The sequence below is a fragment of the Delphinapterus leucas genome, chromosome 1 (genome assembly GCF_059928025.1).
Source record: "Delphinapterus leucas isolate spDelLeu-1000000601 "Yukka" chromosome 1, BTC_Dleu_Yukka2, whole genome shotgun sequence".
NCBI lineage: Eukaryota > Metazoa > Chordata > Mammalia > Artiodactyla > Monodontidae > Delphinapterus > Delphinapterus leucas.
The window spans coordinates 92715123-92737447 of record NC_143129.1 but is presented as its reverse complement, the minus strand read 5'-3'; the positions used below and the strand labels follow the sequence as shown (position 1 = coordinate 92737447).

The 22325-nt window shown below is 39.7% G+C and overlaps 1 protein-coding gene across 1 annotated transcript; it reads left to right on the top strand.

Annotated features, from left to right (window-relative positions):
- The first annotated feature begins 50 nt into the window (after positions 1–50).
- ATP5PB (ATP synthase peripheral stalk-membrane subunit b) lies at positions 51–17217 on the top strand. Its single transcript, XM_022584085.2, has 7 exons — positions 51–167; positions 445–481; positions 4121–4266; positions 7019–7182; positions 7571–7696; positions 12483–12662; positions 13769–17217. The coding sequence occupies exons 1-7, from the start codon at positions 128–130 to the stop codon at positions 13844–13846; spliced, it is 771 nt and encodes a 256-aa protein (XP_022439793.1). The 5' UTR covers positions 51–127; the 3' UTR covers positions 13847–17217.
- Positions 17218–22325: the final 5108 nt, after the last annotated feature.

The window sequence follows — 22325 nt, the reverse complement described above, 5'->3', positions numbered from 1 at the left end:
TTGATGAAAAGGGCACGATGTTCTCTTCTCGCGAGACTTGTGAGCGACCATCTTGTTTCTGCCCCTGACAGAGTCTCCTGTAGCGGTCACTGGGGCGCGAGGACTGTTGTGTGGACGCTATCTGACAATGCTGTCCCGGGTGGTACTTTCTGCCGCCACCGCAGCAGGTGAGAGGTACAGACCCTAGTCCAGGCTAGCAGAGTGATTGCAAACCAGCGCGTCTAGGGTTACTTGGAGCGGGTGGGAGGAAAGGGGATGAAAGGCGCGGCGGGATTTGGGCCTGCGTGGAGAGTTGATTAGTGCCGCTCAGAAGGAGAGTGTGGGGGTCTCGGGGGATAGGAATGGGGGACGCATGGCCTTAGTGATTGGGCTCCGCGGGGACCGAGGAAGGGGCAAACCAGATTTCACGGTGACCTTGCTAACCTGTGCCTTGTGTATTTCTAGCTCCCTCTCTGAAGAACGCAGCCCTCCTCGGTCCAGGGTAAGTGTAAGGGGTGTAATACTCCCTTTTGTCCTTGTTTTATCACCTATTTCACTTCTGGGTAATCTGTTCTTAGCTTTGGGCCGGTAATTACCTTTCTTTAGGTTATTTTGGAACGCTTCAAGTCTCATTCAAACATGTGTGCTCCTGTTACTGCCTGGAACACCGTTGTGTCACTTAATGTGTTCTAACTAAACTAGAAACTGGTTTTGGTGTCCCCTAAGCCCCGCCCCTCTCCCTTGTGACCTTCAGGTAGGCACAGCTGCGGCATCCCTAGTCGGGGTTACTAGATTGCATACCCTAGGACAGGTTTTGTTAAATAAAACAATGAAGCATATTGTTTTTAATCTGCCTCCCAGATTCCAACTTTTACTGTCAGGTCAGAGAAATTATTCGTCGTTTCAGTAGATATTTATCTTGCCACGCACATAACCGAACATAAAAAAATGAGTAAGGTTAAGTACCTGCCTTCGTGGACCTCACGCACAGTCTACCAGAGGAGGCAGCTATAAAGTGGTAGTTTACAGTGAGGATTCCAAAGCTGAAAGAGGGTACACCGGGCTCCTCCACTTACAAGTGGGACCTTAATTTCCCCTTCTGCAAAATAGAATAGTACACTATGGATTGTGAAAATTAAGGGAATTAATTCCTGGGAACCCTAAAAACAGTGCTTGGTACATAGTATGTGCTTAGTAAATATTGGAAGGTGTTACTGATATTTCATAAAACGTCAGTTTTCTTTGGGATTTCTCTTTTTACTTCCAGACTTAGTCCTAAATCTTGAAAAATTTGATAACAATCCTGTAGCTTGAAAAAGTGGCTTTGGTTTATCTGTAATTTTTGTATAAGCAATAAAGTGAGGCTATAATTGTCTGCTTCCAACTTCTCAGAGAAGAAAGATTCCATATAGACAAGTAAATAATTGTAATATAGATAATAAATACATATACAAAATGCAAGGAACATCCTTGATTTCTCTTTCACATTTCATGTCTAATGCATTAGTAAGGCTCTTTCTCCAGATGATATCCAGACTCTGACCACTTCTTCCACTACTACTGCTACTGGAGTGTGAACCACCATCACGTTTCACCTAGGCTATTTCAGTTGTCTCCTAACTAGTCTCCTTGAATCTGTATTCTTGTCCCATTACAGGCCATCCTCACAATAGCCACAGGGATTCTGTCAGTCCCCCCACCCTTCCCCTACAGAGCCCTCTAGAGCTGCCCATCCCACTTGAAATCAAATCCAAACTTACCTTAACACAGAAAGTTCACCATGAGTTGACCCCATCCTACCTCTTGATTTATCTTCTTACATTCTCTTTTAAGCTCATTCTCTAGCCTTACTGGCCTTCTTGCTATTCCTCTGAAAACTGCCAAGCTTATTGTTGCCTCAGGATCTTTGTACTTGCTCTTCTCTCTTTTCCCCAGGTCATTGGCTCAAATGTCATCTGATCTACCAAAAAAGCCTTTCCCTCACTCCACTGCTCCTTAGCCCCTTCCTTCACCTATTTTTCTTCATGGCACTTACAACTGTCTGAAATTGTGTATGGACCTATACACTCACACTTCCCAAACCCCCACTAGAATGTCAGAGGCTGGGACTTTGTCTGCTTATTGTTATACTCCCGGTGCCTAATATAAGCAGAAAGTCAGTAAATGTTTTGTTGAGTGAGTAATTGTCAACCCAAGATTGGAAGGCCTTTATAAAGGATATACTCAAGATGTTCTGAAGGCTGGTTGGTCTTGGCAGTCATTAAGTGAAAGGTATACCAGGCAGAAGGAGCAGCGGTGAGGTTTTTTTTTTTTTGGTTTTTGAAAGCTGTAAGTAGTTCCATATGGCTGGAGAGTAGGAGAATGAAGGAAGATGAGGATATAAAATTTGACAGGTGCTGAATCACGTATGCTGTATTTAGTAGTTTGTTTTCTGTGGGCAGGAGAGAGCCTGTTGAAGAGTTTTAAAGTCAAATTTGCATTTTAAAAACTTTCAAAGCAGCAGGGAGGGGGCTAGGTTCAAGGGGTATTTGAGGAAGAGCCAAGAGAACAGATTTTGGGTTACTTACTTGTTTAGGCAGGAGTAGATGAGGGCTTGAAGTGAGACAGCCAGTTAGGGAGAGGATTTGTGTTCCCCTAAAGCAAGTTCTTTAGTGCTATGATTTAAGTCAGTGGTTCTCAACCTGGGGCAGTTTTGCCCTCCAAGGGACTTTTGGCAATGTCTGGAGACATTTTTGGTTGTCACCACTGGGTAGGAGGGGGGATGCTACTGGCATCTGGTGTACAAAGGCCACAGGGATCCTCCTAATTACTCTAAGTGCACAGAACAGCCTTCCACAGCAAAGAGTTGTCAATAGTTCAAAATGTCAATAGTGCTGAGGTTTAGAAACCCTGATTAAAATGAAAGAATCTTGAGCATGATTCTCAGATTTCAAAAGTTGGTGAGGTAACTCAATACATTGGGAAGCAGAAATAATATTCAAAAGACAGGCAGTGAACAATAATCAATGAAATAGTGTAAACTCTTACATTGCAAGGAAATAAGAGAGAGGGGAGGTGAGGGACAAAAACATACTTAGAATTTGAAGGGGATTTAGCTCGACAGCAGATATGAAAAGGCTAGAGGATTTTATTTCATCAGAATCCTATGTACCAGTATGCTGTAACTGCTACAGATACAATCTTAGGCTACTTTAAAGATAAGAATAGTTCGCAGATCCATGATAATAGTACAGTGGTTCAAGCCCAGTGATGGCAATAGCAAGTTCTCAATATGTATTGATATTTGTAGGATGAATGAATTAGTCAAGCTATATTTCAGTTCAGTATTATGTTCAGTTCTGTATACTTCATTTTTGTAAACAAAACCAGTTTGCTGCTTGTGGACAGTCAGGATTGTGAAGGAACTGAGATGTTTAACCCAGATACATGAGTGTTAACTTACATAGAAGAATAATATTAGAACCAATGGATAGAGGTTTCAAGGATGTATGTAGCAGTTCAATTCAAAGGATGATCATAGTTAGAGCTATCCAACACTGAAAAAGCATGTTTCACTTAGTGGTTATTTAGCACCCCAATACAGAGAATATTCAAAAAGGTCAAAGTTCTTGCCATCAGGGAGCTCACAACACAGTGGACATGTAATAGCTAACCACTTACATAAAACTTTACCATGTGCCAAGCACTATTCTATATACTTTACATTTATTAACTCAGTTAATCCTCACAGCAACTCTCTAAGGTCATATTCTTTGTTCCTACTTTACTTTAGAGAAATCAGAGACTACAAAAGCATACATTGAAATTTGAACCCAGATAGTCTCGCTGCAGAGTCTATGTTCTTACATAATTCATTGCTAGTAATAGACATATAAAGTGCTAGACAGATGACCCGTGAGACTTAACAGAAGGGATTCTAGTATTGGGTAGAAGGTTACATACAGCTTTAAGTAAGTTGTTTCCCCTTATCACACAGCTAATTATGGGACCCTAACCTTCCTGTTCTTGGTCTGTTCTGTTCCCATTAAGACAGTGGGACACAGCCTCAATCCTCACCCCTATTTGTTCTTTTCTACAGTTGTTCATACATTGTGTTCTCTTTAAAAAATAGGCTTTAAATTTGTGTAATTCCTACCTGTAGGGTATTGCAGGCAACAAGGATCTTTCACAGAGGGCAGCCAAGTCTTGCCCCTGTACCACCTCTTCCTGAATATGGAGGAAAAGTTCGTTTTGGGCTGATCCCTGAGGAATTTTTCCAGTTCCTTTATCCTAAAACTGGTGTAACAGGTGAGCATTTGCCCAATGTTTGATAGTATGTTTAGATGGTATGGTTTATGTTAATCTAGCGTTTTAGTGGTCTCTTAACCTCTTCCACATGTACCAGAAAAATCAAGTCAGTTGTTTTTAAAGTAAAGTGTGGAAGTGATTCAATATAAGAATTGATTTGGTTGCTTTGTCTTTGGAATAAATTTGTTTGGGATTTTAACTTGATTTTATAACATTGTCTCCATTTCTTGTTACACCAAATTTATTGACTGCCTGCTGTATGCTAGGCACTGTTCTAGGCATACAGTGGTGAACTAAAGTGCCTGCCATCATGAAACATACATTCTTTTGTAGGATAGACAATAAGGAAATGAGTAACTGGGGAATTCCCTGGCGGTCCAGTGGTTAGGACTCGGTGCTTTCACTGCAGGGGCCCGGCTTCCATCCCTGGTCAAGGAACTAAGATCCTGCAAGCCGCACAGAGCGGCCAAAAAAACCAAAATTGAGTAACTGTATAATACATTTTCAGGTAATGATAGAAAGAGCTATGGATTAAAATAAAGCCAGGTAAGGCAATAGAGACTCTGTGTTGTATGTATAATTACGAAAAAAGAGCTGGACCATATTTATCAGGGTTTTTTTTCCCTTTTAAAAAGGCATAGGGACTTCCCTGGTGCCGCAGTCGTTAAGAATTCGCCTGCCAATGCAGGGGACACAGGTTCAAGCCCTAGTCCGGGAAGATCCCACATGCCACGGAGCAACTAAACCCGTGGGCCACAACTACTGAGCCTGCACTCTGAAGCCTGCATACCTAGAGCCCCTGCTCCGCAACAAGAGAAGCCACCACAGTGAGAAGCCTGCGTGCCGCAACTAGAGAAAGCCCGCGCACAGCAACGAAGACCCAACGCAGCCCAATAAATAAATAATTTTATTTAAAATAAATAAAAAGGCATAAACTGTACTGAAACCTCACATTTTTATAATACGATATGCTTTCACTTTATTTAATCCATACAACAGTTCTATGAAGACTTTCTTTTTTTTTTTTTTGCGGTAGGCGGGCCTCTCACTGTTGTGGCTTCTCCCATTGCGGAGCACAGGCTCCGGACGCACAGGCTTAGCAGCCTTGGCTCACGGGCCCAGCAGCTCCACGGCGTGTGGGATCTTCCCGGACCGGGGCACGAACCCGTGTCCCCTGCATCGGCAGGCGGACTCTCAACCACTGCGCCACCAGGGAAGCCCAAGACTTTCTTTTTTTTAATAAATTTATTTATTTATTTTTGGCTGCATTGGGTCTTCGTTACTGCTTGCAGGCTTTCTCTAGTTGTGGTGAGCGGGGGCTACTCCTTGTTGCGGTGTGCCAGCTTCTCACTGTGGCGGCTTCTCTTGTTGCGGAGCACGGGCTCTAGGCACACAGGCTCAGTAGTTGTGGCTCGCGGGCTCTAGAGCGCAAGCCCAGTAGTTGTGGCGCACGGGCTTAGTTGTTCCGCGGCATGTGGGATCTTCCCAGACCAGGGCTCGAACCATTGTCCCCTGCGTTAGCAGGTGGATTCTCAACCACTGTGCCACCAGGGAAGCCCTATGAAGACATTTTTATTACCCAGAACTAGAAAACAAAGAATTTGCTGAGATTTATTCTCTCTTTAGTGACTGAGTTGGACTTAAACACAGGTTCTACAGTTAAGTTTAGTGTTCTTTCTACTACATGCACTGCCTCTCTTGCTGTACCCAAATATTGCTATGACCATGAAACATTGAAAACCAAAGTTTTTTTTTTTTTAATCTCTCCAGGGAGTGGCCTATGGTAGCATTTCTGTAACTAAAATTTCAAGAAACATTAATTTCCTCAGACCACCATAGCTGATAAAAATGCTACATATGATAGGCCTTTCTTATCAATTCACATTTAAAATTTATACATTGAAGGCAAATTTTTTAAAAAAATGAACTGTTGAAACTTTGTATGGGAAACTGGGTAAAATATATTTGAGAATGTAACCCTTTTATTCTCATAGTACATCCTAACATCCTTTGGTACGTGTATTGCTCAAAAACATTGTAAACTGCTTCCCCAAAGACCTGCTTTGAACTTACCTAGCATCTAATGAGGCATAGAGGAAAATCCTAAAAAATGTACCTTATGGTTTGTGTCCTTTCAGAATTCATGGCCTGGTTAAAGAAAAAGATGACTATATTTGAAGCATTATAATAAGACACTACAGGAGTTGAGCATCCTGTTATTTAGTTCTTTTACATACATGCTTCATAGTTGTATCTGTTTTGTTTGCTTATTTCCAGTGTCAGGTTCCTATTCAGTAAATAGGCAAGAGTGGATAAATTTTATTCTGACCAGTGTCCCCACTCAATAAATAGTATATTTTGCTGCACAGATTACTTCTGGAAGTAACCTGACATCTTTATAAAATACTTCCTGTTTGTTGAGCAATTGTACCAGATACTTAATATACATTATTTCTCAATTTCATCAACCCTATGAGGAAGGTACTATTCCCATATTACAGTTAAGGAAACTAAGCTCAGAGATCATCTGTATTGCTCAGTGTTTTATAAGTTGCAGAGTCAGATTTCCATGGGTCCAGATCCTCGTTCTTGCAACCCTACCATACTGGTTCTCATCTAGTGTTCCGTCTTTGAATCTGATTATTTAAAATCATTATTAACTTTGTCTTCAACTAATTAAATACGGAAGTATCTCTGTCTTCCCCTTTTAGACATAGCATATCCATCATAAAATAACTTTTTCTTCTTTTAGGACCCTACGTGCTCGGAACTGGGCTTATCTTATATTTACTCTCCAAAGAAATATATGTGATAACTGCAGAGACCTTCTCTGCCATTTCAGTAATAGGGGTGCTTATCTATGTAGTTAAAAAATATGGTGCCTCTGTTGGTGAATTTGCTGATAAACTCAATGAGGTAAGAACCATAAACCTTATTTCCCATTTTAGACCGTAGTAGTCGTGTCAAAGCCATCAAGTGATGTTTTTGGTATGAATGATAGGGGCAGAGCATATCGAAACGAATCTAATTATAATGATTTCAGTTATAAGTGTTAATGTTATTACTAACTTGAGATCAAGTTTTAAAAATCTACTAAACTTTCTCCAGCTTTTCCATAGTTTTGTTCATTCAACGAGATACTGCATAGCTATTTTTGGCAACTCTTTTCAAGGATTTGTATAGTTCTCCCTATGTGTGGGTGTTTTCACAAATGAGGGGTATGACTTCGAGGAAGCATAAAATGAAACTTTTTTATTACCCTTGGTACTTTCACTGATCTTTGTTGTAAATATCATAATTGCAGCAAAAAATTGCCGAACTGGAAGAAGTGAAACAGGCTTCCATCAAACAAATCCAAGATGCAATTGATCTGGAGAAGTCACATCAGGCACTGGTTCAAAAGCGCCATTACCTTTTTGATGTCCAGAGGGTAGGTTTCAGAACTTTCTAAGGCAAGTGAAGTTACTCATTTGTGTGCATTTAACACAAAAAATTAGAATCTTTTGAGGAATAGTTGGATAAGTTGAGCATATTTTGTTTAGAAAAGAGAATATTTGGGTGGGGGTCTAAATAGCAGTTACAGCTATTAACTATACAGTGGACCTATCAAGTAGAAAAATAACTAGAATTATACTCTAAAACTAGAAAGAGTAAAAAGTATAAAAGGACATATTTTGAATCCACACAGAGGGAAAATAATTCATTAAGTTATAGCAGATTAAAAAATGGCATTCACTGTAAAATACAGTAGGTGAAATATATGCTGTGCATTTCATACATGCTCGCTCTAAGAAAGTCTTACTTAACATACTTGCTATAAGAAAATCTGATACCTTACGTTCCAAATTCACAAAGCAGATTCAGATGGCCGGAGAGCTTTTTACTATGATCAAAGCATAATTAGATTCTAAAATATTTAGTTTCTAAAACAACTTTAGGAACGTGTTCAAGCATTTTGTTGTTATTTACTTTGAGCCCAGTACTTTTTGCCTGATATTTAAAGTGAGATGAGCTTATATTGAAATTTTATGTATAGAAACACCTATGAAATGAAAAATTAGGTGCTAAGGTAAAATAAGTATCTGAAATATTAAGGGTTTGGGCCAGTATTTCCTAGTGTAGTCTCGGTACCATGTGCATCAGTCATCTTTGATGCAAATATTTGGACCCATTCCAAGACCTGTGAGATTAGAACGTCTGTTAGGAGCTATCCAAGAGTCTGTATTTTTTTTAAATAGGATCCTGAGAGATTCTTAAGCACATAAATGTTTGAAATCCTCAGAAATTTTTAAAATATCTTTCCGTGCAGATTTAGGTTACAATCTAAATGCTTCCTGCCTCATAGAAACTATGTATGCACAAACAAAATCTGGCTTTTGAAGATGTAGCTTTTTTATAAGATTCCAATGATAGTCATTAAAATTTTTATTTATTTATGAAATATTTAATAGGTATATTTTATATGTGGGCACTGGTCAAGGCAAGGTGCTGGGAATACAGCAGAGAGCAAAACAAAGTCTGCCTTCCTGGGGTCTCTCTCCTAGCCAGGGGTTGAGAGAAGGACAGGAGAAAACTAATTAAGCAGATGTGAATGTCAACTGGTATGAAGTACATGTAGAATAATGAACTTATGTTAAAGGAAAAGAGATTTTAGAAGGAGGGAGTTACTGTTTTTATTGGGCAGGCTAGAAAGGCTTCTAATGGGATATTTGAATAGAGACCTGTCAAAGTGATGGTTCAGGCTGTGTGGATTTCTGAGGAAATAGTATTCCAGGCAGAGGGAAGAACAATTGCAAGGGCCCTAATCCTGGAAGCTTGCTTGGTATAGACAAGGAAAAGTAAGGAAGCCACTGTAGCTGAAGTGGAATGAGTGAGGAGGAAGGTAAAAGGAAGCAAGGCAGAGAGTGGCCAAGGGCTAGGTCATGTAAAGTCTTATAGGCTTCTATGAGAACTTTGACTTGTACTCAGAATGAGAGAGACAGTCACTGAATCTTTTAGGCAGAGGAGTGATATGATCTTGCTCGTGTTTTGAAGGGCAACTCTGATTGCCTTGTTGAAAGTAGCCTTCAATCTTGTATGCATTGGTTCGAAATGCCAGTGAGTTAGCCAAATAGAGTTGTTAGGTAGACCATTAGATATATGAGTCTGGAATCACTGGGGAGAATTCCAGACTGGAGATGAGGGAATCATGAGCTTACAAGAGGCACAGCTGTAAGACTGGAACATGAAGGAAAATAACTGGAGGAAACAAGGATTATTTTAATTTGTAGTTGCCCTACTTATGGTCAAGTAGTAAGGGTCTAAGAGTTTGGCATAGGATTTAGCAACATGGAGGTTGGTGACCTTGGTAAGGGCTATTTGAGTAAGTTGAAGGAAAAAAAAAATGGAAGAAAAGAAATTGGAGTCTGAGTATAGATCACTGTCAAAACTGTGAAGGAGTTTTACTGTATTGGGCAAAGAAATTACTCAGTAGCTCAGAAGGTAGGATGTAGTAATCAAGGGAGATTTTTTAAAAGATGGAAAGTATAACTACATGTTAGCATCTGATAGAAGTTAGTAGAGAGAGAAAAATTGATGCAAGAAAGGGGTGGGGGTAGGGAGGAATTTGCTGGAGCAATGTCCTTCAGTAGGCCAGAGAGTTTAGAATACACAGGTGGAAGGGTTGGCTTCAAGAGCAGAGACAGTTTAGCCATAGTTAAAGAAAGGAAGGCAAAGTATGTGAGTATGGGTCCAGGTAGATTGGTTTATATGGTGGTAGAAGTTTGTGAAGTTCTTTGTTTCCTTTTTCTCAGTGAAATAGGAAGGTAGGTCATTTGTTGAAAAGGAAAGTAGTCAAGGAGATATACTAGAGATTTCAGGAGAAAGAAGAACAGCAGAGTGAATGGACTAAAAAAAAAAAAAAATGTACCTAGAAGTATTAAGGGCCTACTTGAGATTAATATCTCAAGGCTTTATATAAAACAGGCAGACCTATAAGGATTCTCATTACAGACTAGAAGATGACAATTACCTGTCACCATTACTAATTCAGTGTTATTCTGGCAGTAGTAGCTGATATTAGAGAAGAGAAAGAAATAAGAAGTATAAAAATTAGAAAACATAAAGTTATCCTTACTTATAGATTACCTGATTATATACCTCGGAAAGCTGAGAGAATCAACGTAACTCTTAAAACCATAAGCAAATTCAGTAAGGTATTTGGGTACAAAATTAATACTAATAAACAAAATCAGTAGCCTTCTGTATATAAATATTAGTTAGAAAATATAAGAGAAAAAGGTAAACCATTTAGGAAGAGATACCTAGGAGTAACTTAACTAGAAATATACAGTCTTTTTACTTTGAAAAATGTGAAATGCTTGTGAGGTATAAGGTTCTAAGAACCTAGACTCAATAATATAAGGATATCAAATTTTCCCTACTTTAATCTCTAAATTTTACACATTCCTAGAAAGAAAATACTAATAGACTAGGAGTAGGGGGTGTTGGGACTTGAACAAATTGATTTTTACTAGAAAAAGTAAAAAATATTAAGGAGTATTCTGAAAAAGAGAAGTAGTGAACAGTCCTACCAAATATTAAAGCTCAAAATTGTAAAGGAACTTTAAATAAATAGCTTGGCACACTACATGAATAGAAAGTCAGGTTGGCACAGCACTTGAGAGAGAGGGTCTAGAGATAGACCTAAACTCATAAGGTAGTTTAGATCGGTGACATTTTCATCTTAGAGGGGAAAGACAGACGGGTATCTTTGTAGGTACAGAGTTGTTTTCCTACTTTTTGCCTTATACCAAAACAAATTTAAGATGAATTAAAGATCTTTAGATAAGAAATGAAACCATAAAAGTAGAAAAAGAGAACATGAAAAACAATACCCTTGGAATGGCAAAGCCTTTCTAATAAAGACAACAAAATGCAGAAACTTGTGTGGTGACGTATGTTAACTAGACCCATTGTGGTGATCATTTCACAATATATACAAATACCGAATCATTGTGTTTGTATGCCTGAAATTAATGTAATATTGTATGTCAGTTATACTTCAATTTTTAAAAATCCAGGAACTATAAGGAAAAATTAAGTTGATCTCATTAAAAATTTAAGTTTTACATGTAGAAGTTACCAAAAACAAAGTTAAGAGACGAACTAGGAAGAACACATGCATTCCATATGATACAAAAGGGTAGTTACCTTAGGATAGACCAACATCCCAGTAGAAAACTAGGTGTAGGACATGCACAATTTATAAAAATGTAAGTAAATGTAAATGGTTTCTAAATATGTAAATTTTCTCCTTAGATAATGACAATTAAATTGATATTTTTTTCTGCTTATCAGAATAGTCGAGAGTAAAATGTTTTATAAACACCATTGGCCAGGGTTTAGAGTAACAAGCATTTGTGTTGCTGGTGAGAGTATGAAGCAGTACAACTTTTCTGTGGAATTGGACAGTGTTAATCACAAGTTAAAATGGATCTTTAAGAGCCTGGGCTTTGTAGCCTGACTCCTTGTAGTCAGGTCTTGGCTTCACAGTTCATTTGCTCTATAACCTTGGACAAATTCCTTAGCATCTGCCTCTGTTTCTTCCTCACTGTAAAATGAGTATAATAATAGTAACTATCCCATGGTGTGATTTTAAGATTTAATTGAATTGACACACAGTGTTTAGAACATAGTAGGTACTCAACAGTTATTAGCTATTATTTGACCCAGCAAGTATCCACACATAAGTGCAAAGACACATACAATATACGCAGCAGCATTATTTGTTAAAGAATTGGAAGCAACCTAATCTATTAATAGAGCTTAAATAAATTATGGATTATGAGACACCAAAATAGTAGAATCCAATGTAACTTTTAAAATCAAGGTGGGTCTTTGTGTCATAATCAGTAAAAGTGATGTTCGTGTGTGTACATATGCCTATGTTTTGTTTATTAAATATTTCTGGGAGAGAATACAAGAAATAGAGGAAGATGGTAGCCTATGGAGGGGCTGGAGGAGACTTATTTTTTACTGCATATACTTTTAAATATATTTTTACTGTATGCTGTTAGAATTTTTCTACCACATGCATGTGTTACCTATTCATATTAAACAAATGAATTTTGCATAAAATACAGGTAATGATGGGTATTCTAATGGGCAGAATCCTCAGAATGGAAGTGATCCTTTAACTGTGCAAACAGTTTTCATCACTTGTTAATTTTCTTCAGAATAACATTGCCATGGCTTTGGAAGTTGCTTACCGGGAACGACTGCATAGAGTATACAAGGAGGTAAAGAATCGCCTGGACTATCACATCTCTGTGCAGAATATGACACGTCAGAAGGAACAAGAGCACATGATAAACTGGGTGGAGAAGAACGTGGTACAGAGCATCTCTGTGCAGCAGGTACATGATGTTTTGAAGTTTCTGGAGTTGTATTGATATCTCTGACAGGATAAAAATAGCTGGTAAGGAGTCTTTAGCCTAGAGACATTGGGGTGGTCCTGGTTCACTTTTCTGGTTAGTGGTAACCTAGAAGATGCTGTATAACTGCCTTGGTAGGTTGCCTCCCTCCTCAAAGTTTGGCTTCCAAAGAGTCTCTCACCTCATGGATCAAGAAGAGTGGAAAAAAAAAAGAAAAAAAAAAAAAAGGAAAAAAAAAAAAGAAGAGTGGAAAGATGGTTGAGAACACTCGTTGAACAGACGTATGTTCAAGTACCAACATTTGGGAAATATTAAGCAACATATTTCATTTCTCTGTAAAACAGAGGCTGGACAAGTCTACTTCTGAGCCTCTTCCATTTTCTGAATAATTCCATGATTTCCATTCCATGCCATTTCCTCTTCCCAGCCACTTAATTCATTGGTCTTGAACAGAAATGTTTTCTATTTTTTACCTAAATGTGATTTCCTTTTTAAATTTTATGTTCTTTATTTACTTTTGACTTTATTTCTTCTTTCCTAGATTTATAGTATACTTAGGCATTTCTGATCATTTTCTGCATAACCATGCAGGACTAGAAAAACAGGGTCTGTCAACATTTAATGCCTTGGGTTTTTTAAAATAAACTGTCTTTTACATAAAAGTGTTATTTAAGAAACTTGAAAAGACAAAAGTATACAAAAGAGACTAGAAGTTATTTTTGTTCTTTCTTAACATTTCTCTATTACTAATGTTTGTTAGGTTGGTCTTTTTCAAGCAGCTGTTAGCTGTAAAACCTAACATCAGTGGCACATGGTTACAGGAGTATCTAGCTTCAACCTCTAAACAGGTTTCACTCATGAAAGCTATGAGCCAGGGGACTTTAAATTCCCTCCATTTGCTTAAAATAAATTTTGCATCTCCCCCATGTTAAATAATTAAAGAATTTTTTGTAGTCTATCATATTAAGCCAGTAATCCATCTTGAGATTCCGAGGAACCTCTTATAGGAGGTATCCTTTAGAATTACAGTGTTTATACCCTTCCATGATTTGAAAAGTTCTAACCAGCTTTCTCTTTCCTTATCACAGGAGAAGGAGACAATTGCCAAGTGCATTGCAGATCTAAAGCTGCTTGCAAAGAAGGCTCAAGCACAGCCAGCTCTGTAAATGCACCTGTCCCAATTGAGACAGCTAGAAACAGTTGACTGACTAAATGGAAACTAGTCTATGTGACAAAATCTTTCTGTATTGCTCTATACTGAAGTTAGTTTCCCTTTCCTAAAAATGAAAAGTTTGAGTTTCATATAATGAGAGAATTAAAACAATCTATTGGCCAGTAAGATGTTTCTCTCATCCTTCTTGCTCTGCATTTTGAGTTGTTCCATGATCACTTTTGAATAAGCAGTTTGCTTTGAATAAAGTTTGGTACCTGACTAAAAATTGTCAAGTTAGAGTTTAAATTTGAATTAATTCAGCCATCTTACAATAAAGTGACCGTTGAAACAAAGTTTTTCAAGATGCATAATTTTCTGAAATGTTATTTCAACATTTATTATATGGGTAAAAATTAAAGATGTCATTGAGCTGATAATATTGTTTATAAAACTTAGTGGTAAGCTATTTCTTGCTGACAGGTTATGGAGAATTTAAAACTTTTCAGTATGCTTAAAATAACTAAAGGGAATCTTGTATATCAAATTATATCATTGACTTTATTTTCATTTTAGTAGTATGTCAACAGAAAGTATTATGGACTCAATGTGTCATAAAATCACTCTGAAGAATCCAGCGGATAGTTAGAAGGTTCTGCCCTTCCGTTGGTTTGTCTGTAGTTAATTCTCCCATACTTGTATAAGGATTTACTTGTAAACAGAGGGATAACTTACATAATAGGAAATACTTGAAAATACGTACCATATGGATAATTGCCATTTTCATTGACTTCCTGAGGTTTTAATGATATAACAATCATTTAAGTCAGTATTTATTTATTGATGGCTAATGTATTCATCTTATATAGAAATCAGACTGATATTATTAAGATGTTACTTAAAGGAGATTTTGATAGGGTCAGCAGAGGTGTTCCAAATTATTCGTTAAACAAAGAATTGCTGTGCTAAGCACAATCCTGCACTGGTCATACAGAGATAAAAAGTTCCTACCTCAGGGAGTTAAATATCTACTGGAAAGGCAGTAAGAATATGTGATACAGTACAGATTTTAGGTGTTTGGAGAGTGAAATGACAAGCACCATTTTAGGTAGTCTCAATAACCTCATCAGTTTCCTTGTACATAACTATCAGTCAGCATTCAGTCAGAGAAGCAGAGCTACTAGGATATATGTTTATAGGTAAGGGATTTGACTTTATGCTGTCATGGGAGCTGGTTAAGCAATCTCTGTAAGCTCTTAATCTTTGTTTCTGATGAAGGAGCTTGACGTGCATGGAGCAGGCATTTAAGAAGGGAAGGTGGATGTGAAATGGGAGCGGGTAGGAACAAGTGGAAATCACAAGCACGGACTGAAACCCTTGTCAGTTTTTATTACCTCAGATCTTCATGGTATGATTGTCCTGCAGAACCCCAAGCCTTTCCTCACACACCTGGTCCAAAGGTTAGAGAAACTGAAGGATGACCCAGGGAAGGGTTGGGAAGTTATAGGCCCAGCTACAATTGGTGAGTTAACAGATTAGCACCAGTACGTATAAGCCACAAAGTTGCTTCTTTGCATTCGCAAAGACAGCTAGGCTAGGCATGAGGCTGTTAAAGTCCTCTGGCCAGTCACTTCATAATGAGAACAGTTTCATCTGGGTCTCCTCATAAGGCTATCAGATCCAAGCAGGGACTGACAGTGTGCCCCATAGTCCCCAGAACCAGGGAGCCAGATGAATGACATCCTGTACTCACAGCAACACTTACAACATGTTTGTATGGATAGCCAACACGATGCTCTGACACCTGGACTTTACTGTTGCAGCCAGCTGTAGAGCATATGCTGCTCCTTTTGGACAAGGATGTGCTGGAGGAGTTTGTTTACCTGTGCCCGAGGAGCATGGTATCACAACGCAAAGTGAAGCCAGTCAGGAATGAAAAGGAGGTAATAAGCTGAGCAGGTTTCCTAGAGGCGAAACTCCAGACTACAGCCCCAAATCTCTACCTTCAGAATACCAGAAATTCATTTCTATGTGGTGGATGTGGTTTGGTATGTACAAATTGGCTGCATGGTAATTGGTTGTGCAGTCTCAAGAGTATCACAGTTAATTTTTAAATGTATGGTATGAAAAAGTTCAATTGATTTGAAGTATTTTTGTATTAGCAAAAGAAATGGATTACATTTGTCAATGATAAAAGGGGAATGTTGGGTTCTTTTGTCATAAATTTTGTATGACCGTAAAAATAATTTCTAATCCATGATAACTAATAAGAATCTGAAGATCATTCCATCAAGTGGTCAGTTACCTAATTCACTGGCTATTCTTAGCATCATTCATGGTGGAATAACCAGATATCTTTCCTGATCTGCTGAAATATGAAGTAGACAGTATCACCTGTGATGTAATCTAGCCAGACGTATTTAACCTGAATCTCTCAGGACTTAAGATGTAAATTCCAGTTTCCAGGAAATGCAGGAGATAGAGGGACATTATAAATGACACCAGGGGAAGTAATTAAATTAGGGATTATGCTTCCATTTATTGGGTCATAGTGTTTTTCATTAAAATTTTTAATGTTCTCTGTTAAGGTCCTGTACCTTTTTTTGTAAGATTTATTCTAAAGACTTTCTATTCTTTATTAAGATTATAAAACGTACCTGGCTTAAAAGTAAATTTTCTGTTTGTGGGAGTAAGAAAATTAAGATTCAGATTCCTGCAACTTTGTTGCTGAGGTTAAATGCAATTAAGATGCAAAATCCTGTAACATTTGCTTCCAGTAATGGTGGACTAGGTAATTCAGACCAACTCTCCTACTGAAGAAATTTTTCGCATCTGGGTGAAATATAAAACATATCTTAAAAATATTAAAGCACCGGAGGGCCCTAGAGATTGTCATACTGAGTGAAGTAAGTCAGACAAAGACAAATATATGATATCGCTTATATGTGGAATTTAAAAAATGGTACAAATGAACCTATTTACAAAACAGAAATAAAGTCACAGATGCAGAAAACAAACTCATGGTTACCCAGGGGGAAAGTGTGGGGGAGGGGGGGATAAATTGGGAGGTTGGGATTGACATACACGCACTATATATATAAAATAGATAACTAATAAGAACCTACTATATAGCATGGGGAACTCTACTCAATACTTTGTAATGGCCTATATGAGAATAGAACCTAAAACGAGTGGCTATATGTATATGTATAACTGATTCACTGCTGTACACCTGAAGCTAAAAACACTGTAAATCAACTATACTCCAATAAAAATTAAAAAAAAAAAAATCTCTGCCTAACCTAGAAGTTTTGTAATTTTAGCTCCTACAGGTAAGGATATGTTACATAATTTGTAGATGGTGTGAAATAAAGAGTTTAAGACTTTTTTGTTTTTCATATGAATTCCCAATTGTTTCAGCACAGTCTACTAAAAAGATTATCTTCCCCCCCCCCAAAAAATAGAATAAAATAAAATAGATAATAAGAACATACTGTATAGCACAGGGAACTCTATTCACTTCTCCATAATGACCTATATGGGAATAGAATCTAAAAAAGAGGGGATATATGTATATGTATAACTGATTCACTTTGCTGTACAGCAGAAACTAACAACATTGGGAATCATCTATACTCCAATAAAAATTAAAAAATGTTAAAGCACCAAGAGATCATGAGAAATCATCAGATCAAGAACTGAGAGACAGTGGAAATTCAGAGAGGTGAGGTTAGCCCTCAGGACCATTTTTGTCCTGGGAGCATTTGCCCATCTGAAAGAGATGGCTAAGACACTTAGTCATGTTTTTGGTCGCTTCACAGGGCTAGAGGAACAAAAGATGGAGTCCAGGACCCATCAAGAATAGAGACCCTAGTAAACCACCACTGCCTACCACCACCACTACCATTCGTACAGTCAGCTGCACTCTAGGAATAAAGAAGAAGACAGAAATAACCAGCCCTTGGGAGTTCCCTGGTGGCCTAGAGGTTAGGATTCCGGGCTTTCACTGCTGTGGCGTGGGTTTAACCCCTGGTTGGGAAACAGATCCTGCAAGCTGTGGGGCGTGGCCAAAAATAAATAAATAACCAGTCCTTAATGAACAGTGTCCTGCTGTGAGCAGATGACCCAGTAAAAACTCAAGCCCCAAACTTGGATTAAGGTGATCACAGATTGCTGGTGCCCCCAGGTGGCTGGCAAAAGCAATAAAAGAAACCTTGTTTGGAGGAAGATAACATGATTCTAGACTTGCACTCCGATCACTACATTACATTGTGTTAAGACTCCATCTTAGCAGGCTGGAGAGAGACTCTCCTGCTGGCCTTGAAGAATCAAACTGCCAGGTTGTGAACTGCCTGTGGACAGGACCACATGGCAGGGAACTGCAGGCAGCTTCTAGGACCTGAAGACAAACTCTAGCTGACAACCAGGGCCCTCAGTTATACAGCTGAAAGAAAATGTATTTGTCCAGCAAATAGGTGAAGTGGATTTTCCCCAGTCAAGCCTCTGATGAAACTAAGGCCCCAGCTAATACCTGAACTGTAGCCCGGTGAGGCCCTGAAACAGAAAACCCTGTTAAGCTGTGTCCCAGCCTCTAACCCACAGAAACTGTGAGAAAAGAAATGTGTACTGTTTTAACCACCTATGCTTGTGATAATTTGTTATACTGCGATAGAAAACTGATAACAGCAAGGATCCCTGCCATTTCCATGCAGCATGATTTTTCCTGATTCACCCACTGTGGGTTCCTTTTCAGGGGGTCCAATCCAATTTCCCACTTTGGTGCAGGCTTTACACTTGGTTTCCTGACCTCATACAAGGCCTTCAGACCCAATCTTCAGGTCACCAAAAATTGGTGGCTATTCCCAGAGCAAACCTTAGCTTCAGGTCTCACTCAACTCCCTCTTTCTGATCTTTGAGGATTTCCAACATCTAGTTCAGCCATGCATTTTTTTTAATAAATTTATTTTATTCATTTTTATTTTTGTCTATGTTGGGTCTTCGTTGCTGTACACGGGCTTTCTATAGTTGCAGTGAGCGGGGGATTCTCTTCGTTGCGGTGCACGGTCTTTTCATTGTTGTGGCTTCTCTTGTTGCGGACCACAGGCTCTAGGCACATGGGCTTCAGTAGTTGTGGTGCTCAGGCTCAGTAGTTGTGGCACACAGGCTTAGTTGCTCCACAGCATGTGGGATCTTCCTGGACCAGGGATTGAACCCATGTCCCTTGTATTGGCAGGCGGATTCTTAACCACTGCGCCACCAGGGAAGTCCCCAGCCATGCATTTTTAAATTATGGTGTTTCAAATGTTTTATCCAGCATTTGCTGGTGTTCTTTAACGAGAGGATCTCTTTAAAAGATCTAATCTGCTGTAGGTCTAGGGATTTCCATTCACTCTTTAACCCACTGAAGTCTGACTCCCCACCACTACTACACCCCAAGCTGCTTTAGCAAAAGAGATCAGGATCTCTTCATTTCCAAATTCAATCAACTCTTTCCAGTCCTCATCTTACTCAGCCTCTCTCTCAGCAGCACCTGGCACTGTTGGCCACAGCTTTTCCTTCCTTCTTTTCCTCCCTGGCTTCTAGTAGCATATGTGTGCTATTACTGCTGTCACTGTTTCCTTGCAATTTCCTTAGCTGACTCCACTTTTTCTGCCTTCCTGTTAAATAGTGGTATTCCTCAGAGTTCTAGGAATGTTTTATTCTCATTCTACAATCTGTACCTGGATGATCTTATCCATCCCCATGGCTTCTATTGATACTATCATGTGTATGCTGATGGCTTCCTAATCTATACCTCACATCTATTAGGCAGGGTAGGTTAGGTTAAATGGCTTATTCTCTTCCCAAAATCTCAGTAGTGTAACATGAAAAAGTTTATTTCTTGCTCACACAGAATCCACTGCAGGTCCAGGTGACCCTCCAGAGAAACTATCCTCCATACGGCGACTCAGTGATTCAGCTTTAGAGCTTGCAACCTCACCTTCTCATCACAAAATCTCCATAATCACCCTGAAGGGGAAGGGGTCAGAGGAGGTCTTCCTTAAGCAATTAAATGCTTCAACTAAAAGGGAAATACATCACTTTCATTCATAGACCATTAGCCAGAGCTTATCACATGGCACTACTAAACCACAAATGAGGCTCAGAGGCCAGGAGGAGAGGAGCTCTGGTTAGGGTTGAGAACTAGTACTCCCTACCACACAAATCTAGATCCCTTTCATGAGCCCCCAACCTGTGCATCCAACATCCCTCTCGACATCTCTACCTGAATGCTCCATAGGCACCCTAGACTCAATGTGTCCAAAAGTAAACTCATTATATATGCCCAACCCTACACCCCCCTTCTGTATTCTCACCATCAGTTGGTGATCCAAGGCAGAAACCCGGGAGTTATCTTGAGCTCCTCTCTCCCCCTTACCTTCCTCTCACAACTGAAAAAAGACTAGATTCATCATCTTTTTGCCCTACCTCCTCTTCCCCACAGCCTGTGCCTCTAATCAGATCATCCCTGTTTCTCACCTAGAACTCTGCCATACTAAAGGACTCCCTGCCCACTCTCTGTCCCACTGCCCCTCACCAGTCCCTCCTACACTCTGTTGCCCAAACCCAAATGTAATCACGTTACATCCTTCAGCACTGTCTCCATTGCCTCTAAGGTGAAGTTTGTTTAGGGTCCTCCACCATGTGAGCTTGTCGTTCCTCTACAGCCTTTCTCTTTCCATTCCCCATCCCCACCCACCCTCATTCCCTGTAGCACCAGTGACGGTGAAATACTTGCATTTCCCTGAACATCACAAACATGACAAAGCATGTGTTTGCTCAGGCTGTTCCTCTGCCTGGAATATGCTTCCTTCCTCTGTCTGCCTACAAAATGTGATTCATCTTTCAAGATGCAACTCAAACATCATTTTCTCTATGATGCTTTTCTTGACACCCACCCTCTCTCCTTTTTTTTTTTTTAGAGAGAAGGCTTGAATTTTTTTTTGTTTTAAAGAAGATGTTGGGGGTAGGAGTTTATTAATTAATTTATTTATTTTTGCTGTGCTGGGTCTTCGTTTCTGTGCGAGGGCTTTCTCTAGTTGTGGCAAGCGGGGGCCACTCTTCATCGCGGTGCGCGGGCCTCTCACTGTCGCGGCCTCTCTTGCTACAGAGCATAAGCTGCAGGCGCGCAGGCTCAGTAGTTGTGGCTCACGGGCCTAGTTGCTCTGCGGCATGTGGGATCCTCCCAGACCAGGGCTCGAACCCGTGTCCCCTGCATTAGCAGGCAGATTCTCAACCACTGTGCCACCAGGGAGGCCCCACCCTCCCTCCTTATTGTGCAACCTGAGCCCTTTCTCTTTGAGTCCCACTCCATCCTGTATGTCTGACACAGCATCTACAACATTTCATTACACTTACTCCCGAACTTAACAGTATGTTTGGGTCATAGTAAGTGCTCAGTAAATGTCTGATTAATTAATCGTCACTCTAAGTCTGGAACTACTGCTGTTTCCTTCTCTGGCTGCTCTTCCTCCTTCTGCCCTTTGGAGATATCTCTGATCGTAGTCTTCGACTTTTTATCCTCCCTTGTTTTTTCTACCACGCTCCTAAACATCTCTCAAGTTCATTTACATTTCTTTGTCTCTCCACTGCTACCTACCACCCTAGTCCAAGTTACTATTATCCCTCAACTGGATCACTGTAATAACCTCTTAACCAGTCTTGTCATATCTATTCTGGCTCCCTTCCAATTTATTCTCACCCCCCCACCCCCAGTTTTCGTGATTGTTTAGAAAGCAAGTCTGATCACATCACCCTTGTTTAAATACCTTCAGTGCAGATAAGCTCACCTCTCTTGTCATAAAGACAAAAGCTCTCAGGGAACTGGCCCCCGCCTGGTTCTTAAACTTCATCCCCATCATACTCCATACCCACCCCCAGCACCCCAGCATCACCTCACACACTTCCTTGCTCTTTCATGCTAGTCTTTTTTTCGGGGGGCATGGGGTGGGGCACTTCCTGCCCTCCTTTCTTGCACAGAGCTTTTGAATTTCAATGTTCTCTTCCCTTTGATCGTTACTACCACCACCAGCACCACCCACCCCCATCTTGGCCTAGTGGAACTCCATCTCACAAAAGATTTTGGCTTATTCTCTTCCAGGAAGCTGTCCCTCGTTCCCTGTATCATAGGCATATACAGCCAGGGATCCTGCACAAAAAGCTGTTTTTTTGCCCACCATTATGTCCTCAGAACTTAGAACTCAGTACATGGCACATAGTAAACATTCAGTAAGCAATTTTGGAGTGAATGAACAAATGAATTCTCTTGGCCACTGAGATTCAAACACTTGGAGTAATCATGGACTCATTCTGCTATTTCATTCCCTGTATCCAGGTCCCAAGTCTTAGAACTTCCAATCTTATTATACCTGTGGATGCCTCCCCAATCCTGATGCTCCCACCCTTATTAAATACCTGAGATATTGCCATACTCCTCCAGCTTATTTCCTTGTCTC

Bases quoted from the DNA above. Each gene is read 5' to 3' on its own strand.
- ATP5PB (XM_022584085.2), top strand. From the start codon at position 128: ATGCTGTCCCGGGTGGTACTTTCTGCCGCCACCGCAGCAG. The intron at 7,697-12,482 runs GTAGGTTTCAGA...AATTTTCTTCAG, and splicing joins ACCTTTTTGATGTCCAGAGG to AATAACATTGCCATGGCTTT. The intron at 12,663-13,768 runs GTACATGATGTT...TCCTTATCACAG, and splicing joins AGAGCATCTCTGTGCAGCAG to GAGAAGGAGACAATTGCCAA.